The sequence below is a fragment of the Montipora foliosa genome, chromosome 13 (assembly GCF_036669935.1).
Source record: "Montipora foliosa isolate CH-2021 chromosome 13, ASM3666993v2, whole genome shotgun sequence".
NCBI classification, from domain to species: domain Eukaryota; kingdom Metazoa; phylum Cnidaria; class Anthozoa; order Scleractinia; family Acroporidae; genus Montipora; species Montipora foliosa.
The window spans coordinates 30,310,667-30,316,923 of NC_090881.1; the positions used below are offsets into that span (position 1 = coordinate 30,310,667).

General features: G+C 42.2%; 1 protein-coding gene across 1 annotated transcript in view; it reads right to left on the reverse strand.

The window, feature by feature from the left end:
* The window catches only part of LOC137984041 (uncharacterized), a 6,766-nt gene extending 509 nt beyond the window's left edge, over positions 1–6,257 (reverse strand). The window contains exons 1-4 of the mRNA XM_068831251.1: positions 5,704–6,257; positions 4,653–5,042; positions 2,819–4,072; positions 1–333 (exon numbers count right to left, since the gene is read on the reverse strand). The exon at positions 1–333 is cut by the window's left edge and continues 509 nt beyond it. Of these exons, the coding sequence (XP_068687352.1) occupies positions 152–333; positions 2,819–4,072; positions 4,653–5,042; positions 5,704–6,127 (2,250 nt within the window). The 5' untranslated portion in view covers positions 6,128–6,257 and the 3' untranslated portion in view covers positions 1–151. The remainder of the gene's footprint in view (positions 334–2,818; positions 4,073–4,652; positions 5,043–5,703) is intronic.

Consider the following 6,257-nt stretch of genomic DNA (forward strand, 5'->3'; position numbering starts at 1 on the left):
CGAATTGTGATTGGTTAATATCGCTATTCTTGCTTGTTGTGATTGGTCAGATGAATTATGGCTATCTCGGGTTGGGGTGGGGAGTTAATTATGTTGCTTTCGATTAGAAAAAAAAAACAGTCTACAGAACTTAAACTTACGAAACGTTCAGTTAAAGTTCATCCATATCCACCATAAGACTATGTCTGTACTGAGCTCGTCTCTTGTTGTACCTCCTAAAACATACTCCACCAACTACAATGGCGGCCAATACTATTAATAGCCCTACCACTATACCACAGATAGCTCCAGGTGATAGCTTCTTTTTCAACGTAGCTTTTATTCCAGGAGCCCCTAAAAAATATAGCGAAAAAAAAATTATTTGATGGCCTAGCGATCCTGTATTTTACGCCACAATCCCAAATTTGATGATTTGTTTATCACTGTGAGAGAGACGAGAACAAGAATGATCCTAATTCCTTGTCAACGGCCACAGGACACCCAGTTCGCCCACCCACCATCTTGACACCGGAGATGGTAAACCTTCGCACGGCCGACAACTTCGAATATCCTTGCCCAACGAAAAAAAGGGGTTATTTAATCATTGAAGATGTGCACTGTGCATAGACAATACTGTTTTCAAAATGAAGGACCCTAAGTAGAGAGTCAACGGGAAGAAGTGACTCCGTCAAGTCTTTCAGTGAGCAGTGGGGAAACAGGCAAGAATGTGTTGGATGATTGTCAAGGGGACGACCATGAGTTGATGAGCCAGCCATCTTGCTTTGCAACTCCGCTCAACTCAAAAGTGCATGTTAGGGCCATCGTGCCAATCTTGCATGTATACCAAATGAAAGCTTGATCCCAGAAGCTGTATTTTTGCATGGAAACCAAATGAATCTACTTGGATGATTCTAGCGCGAGGATAATCCTTTTTGAGGATAATCCTCTTTCCAATGTAAATATAGAGCCTAATATTAATAGTCGTTTTCTTTGGCCATGTTGAGGTGGTAAATTATTAATCAGCGGCTTCACCAGTTATTCTACAGGGCTCGACACTAACGGTAGCCAACTAGCCACAGTCTAGTGAAATTTCAGTTCCGTCTTGTAGATTTTGAGCTTCCACCAGCCATTGGGGCTAGTAAATATTGTGAACAAGTGGAGTTCTGGACGAAAACAAAAATGAAAAATATTTCTTAAGGATAAGGCAAAAGGAGAGAATAGAAACTAACAACAGAAACTGTAAGCGGATTCTATGGAATTTACTGCCAACGCGGATTACAGTTTCCCCACGCCACTTTACGAACGATTAATCACGTGTGAAATCATGCGGAACTTCTCGGCTGCTGTTTCCATACCGGTATGCGCGTAACTCCGTCGCAAACAATCGCAAGCACCTTCCGGGAGCTTGATCACAAACAGTTTGCGTAAATGGAAACACCTTTTACGTTCATCTCCGACCAATCGACGATGACCGCAAACATTGTTGGCAACGATATGGAAACACAATCGTAGACTGTTTCTGATTGTTTGCGATCAATCGACGATATTTTTGTGCACGTGATACGTTTTGACGAATTAGAGGTAAGTATAAGTTATGAAAATGGCGTCCGAGTACGATTGTAGCAACGAGGATACTCCTCAAAACAGTGTGAATTTAATGAATATCGTATATAAGGGAATAGCCCGCCAAATATGCCTGTAGTAAAGTTTTTGATCACAAAGAGCCAGTTCCTACAGTATAATTTGATACTGGCTATGCTGCAGCCGTTGCTGCGCCTCGAAAATGTATCGGACTCAGAATTGGTGACGTCTCTTTACACTTCCTCTCTGCCTTCTGCTTTGCGACAACTCCAACATAAGAAGTTGAACACGACGCTAAAACTAATTCTGCTTTTATTTTTGCGCCTTTTTCTTACAATGTCACGGGATCAAGTTGCGTAAAGCAATCGCGCATATGGAAAACAGGATCGCAAACACGAACGCAAAAAGTGAAAGTGTTTGTGATCGAGCCAACGCAAACTGTTTGAGCATGTTTGCGACGTTGTTACGTGTATATAGAAAGAGATCCCGTACTTGTTTAGAAATTGAATTCAAATGTAAGTTATTTCAAATTAAAAAAAAGAAAGAAATTATATATGGAGCGTTTACTAGGAATGGTGAATCTCACACAAAAAGAGAGAAAACTTGCTCGCGAGCACTGTGGCTGCCGAATATAAATTGCGTAGAATGGCGCTTTGAGGTTAAAATTTCAATCGCAAATAGCTCTAATCAAAGTAACAGCTTTTCCACAGACTTCCAAACGAGCATTTTAGTGTTAGGTACGGTTTATTTCTTAATTTACTTTATTCCACGTTTTCCATACTCCAGTGCATTTGTGACTTGCAAAGTTTTGGCAACGGTTCTGTGAGAATTGGCCTCAGGGCCACGAAAACTTTGCCTTCGTGAGAAAAATACGGGAAGCTGTACACTCCAGCATATTTGCACCACTGTTGCAAGGATGGGTATGAGAATATGTGAATATTTACTAAACTAGTGCGAGTTGTGTTTACAAATGAATAAAACTGCCCATGACGAGACTGGCTACTGCAAATTTAGATTTGGCTAGTGAAATCAGACCTGATTCTAGCAGTATGAATCCTCCTACCTCTTTGATGGGATTATCCTTGAAGTGGGATTATCCTAGTGCTAGGGCCCGGAAAACGAAACCCTTTGGTTCGCTTTCAGATGATCCTATATTGCTGGGATGATCCTCCTTCCATGTAAATGGGGCCTTAATGTGCCATATCAACTATGTTTAAATCAACGTAAACTTTCACGCGATTTTCCCTAAAACACTAACCTTTGTTTTCAGTTGTAGTAATCGCAGGGAGTGTTTCCGAAACTGCTGTTCCACTAGTTCTTACTCCAGCCGACTGTGTAGTTCTCACAGGTTTCCCACTCGTCCCAGAAGAATTTTTGGTTGTCACAGATGTGGTATTCACTGCAGATGAACTTGAAGGTGACGCAGGAGTGGTACTCGTTCCAGATGGCTCTGTAGATGACTCAGGAGTGGTACTTGGTCCAGATGGCTCTGTAGATGACGCCTGAGTGGTACTTGTTCCAGGTGGCTTTGCAGATGAATTTGTAGATGGCGCAGGACTGGTACTCGTTCCAGATGGCTTTGTAGATGAATTTGTAGATGGCGCAGGACTGGTACTCGTTCCAGATGGCTTTGTAGATGAATTTGTAGATGGCGCAGGACTGGTACTCGTTCCAGATGGCTTTGTAGATGAATTTGTAGATGGCGCAGGACTGGTACTCGTTCCAGATGGCTTTGTAGATGAATTTGTAGATGGCGCAGGACTGGTACTCGTTCCAGATGGCTTTGTAGATGAATTTGTAGATGGCGCAGGACTGGTACTCGTTCCAGATGGCTTTGTAGATGAATTTGTAGATGGCGCAGGACTGGTACTCGTTCCAAATGGCTTTGTAGATGAATTTGTAGATGGCGCAGGACTGGTACTCGTTCCAGATGGCTTTGTAGATGAATTTGTAGATGGCGCAGGACTGGTACTCGTTCCAGATGGCTTTGTAGATGAATTTGTAGATGGCGCAGGACTGGTACTCGTTCCAGATGGCTTTGTAGATGAATTTGTAGATTGCGCAGGACTGGTACTCGTTCCAGATGGCTTTGTAGATGAATTTGTAGATGGCGCAGGACTGGTACTCGTTCCAGATGGCTTTGCAGATGAATTTGTAGATGGCGCAGGACTGGTACTCGTTCCAGATGGCTTTGTAGATGAATTTGTAGATGGCGCAGGACTGGTACTCGTTCCAGATGGCTTTGTAGATGAATTTGTAGATGGCGCAGGACTGGTACTCATTCCAGATGGCTTTGTAGATGAATTTGTAGATGGCGCAGGAAAGGTTCTCGTTTCAGATGGCTTCAAAGATGAATTTGCAGTTGACGTAAGAGTGGTACTCGTTCCAGGTGTGCTTGCTGTTGGCTGAGACGTCGTAAGGTTGGATCCTGAAGAGATTGAGCTGTCATTTTTAGAGCTAGCTAGAGCTATTGGAGGCGCAGAGGAGCTTAATTGATTAGTAGTGTCTGGCCCTGTATAAAGACAAAAGAGCAACAAGTTTAGGACCTTTTAAAACTAAAGCTGTTGGATACGTTGTTCCACCATTTTATCCAAAAGTCTTCGGTGCGGCGATAACGAAAGTTTCGGAGGTGTCCACTTGTAACGTCAGCTTGACTTTTTTACTTATTTTCCCTTACCAAGCCCACACAAGTCAAGTCAATTCATACATCGGGAGGAACCTGATGGAATTCGAAGCAATTATATCTAGCTTTGTACCTGATGGGATGAAAAACAGTACATAATCAACAAAGGCACGAATGGTAACCACTTTTCACAGTCGATCGAAAATTTCTCAGGTACAAGTAGTGTATCTATTTCCGAGAAACCTCTATATAACGATCTTTAGTTTTGTTGGCGCTACTAGTGTCGCTCCGATTGGTTACACAGGGTTATAAAACTCCAGGTCGGCTACGTGTAATTACTTCGAGTTTTGATTGGTTTACTGGATTGTCTCCGTATTTTTCGATTGGCCAAAATAATAACTTTGGTTTTGGTTTTACGACACTCGATTGAAACTCGCTCTAAAAAAAATGGAACAACAAATACCGGTACCTGTTGAGGAAATAAGTTCCCACAAATAACTCGGCCAATATCCAGTATTTGGCCACGTACGGAGAGCACAGTACTCCTTTCCACTATGTGGTTTTTTAGATGGAAACGTGGAACAATAGTCGCTGCTATTGAAGAAGTCCAAAAACTTTGAGTTCGACTCTTTATACGCTGCCTCGCAGGTGGATTTGCAGGGAACATACACAGTGTGACTTTTGTTGGTTTCACATGGTGGTGCCAGTTCCATGCAGATAACTTTTTTGAGAGTGGAGTTGACGCCCTGAAAGATTTTAGAGGATTCTACCATATCCTGATACGCACGTGATACCCTCGTGAAGCTGTATCCGGCATTTGCACAGTGACTTATATACAGGGGTGAACATGTGACGTCATCTGAGTATTGAAGAAAAATAAAAAAAATATTTGATAACATTTGCTTTTTTTCATTACAAAATTTTTACCCTTTAGTGAAATAATTAATCCCCAACGTTTGGTTGCAGGGTAAGTTTCAATTGTTGAAGCAATCTCGTAAGGACTCTGGGTACGAGATTGTTGTTGAAGTTTTTTCTTCGGCCACCGTTGTTATCGACGGAAACGCTCCGATGAGGATAATTTGTTATTCATGTTTTATTCCGTGATGAGTCTGCATATTATTATTTCTTATTTCACTCAAGAGGCTGTCAAAGGATTGAAACGATAAATTCTCGCTATCGTAGTTTCCTCCACGGATAACGATATTTTCAAACTCGGAAGTTATTGGGGTAGCGTGTGACGAGAATTAAAAGTGACCCAACAATGCCGTACAATACATACAAATAATGTTCATTAATTATCCGCCGATATCATCATATTCCCAGCAAAGAGCAAAGATTGACTGTATTGGTCCTGGTCACCGTATGGACCGCAAGCACCATCACTGAAACGCGGAAGTGGTATTTGTTCGACCGCCTTTTGTCGGACCATGTTTCAGTGCAAATACGTCTACTACCCCGAGATATAATTATGCAATTCCTACGTGTATAATCACACGTTTACTGAAAAACATTTTACTTACCGTCTGACCCGTTGAAACTGGATGCGTTTGACATTGACAAACATGGCTTTGGTTCCAGAAGCTCGCATAATCCTTGAAATAACGCCTGCAGCCCTTGAGACTCCGCTGGAATGTCCTTACAGTCACGTACAAACTTTCTGCACTCAGCTTTACATGGCAATATTGAATTGGGACATTTTGGAACATGTAACGCGCAAGACAACACAGTTGAGAGCGAGGAACAATTATTGAACTTCCTTTGCACTCTTTCGAACAAACTGAAGATATCTTGTTGTGCTTTGCCGTTGTTAAAGTCTGACACATTGTATCCAGCGTTGAAACAGGAATTAAACAAGGTTCCGTTCAGCGACTGACATCGGCTTGATGCATAGTTCACGAAGAGGCTCTCAAATGCAAAGAGCAGAAACAGCCATAAAATTTTCATTGTCGTCGGCGATTAACTTTGTCTGGTTATATTGAGGAACGAATGCGATAGTCTGCTGTTCGCAGCAACCACGGAGAAATGCACTTGACTCCGCTGACATATCACTGATTCGCTTTGTCAGCGTGGGTGC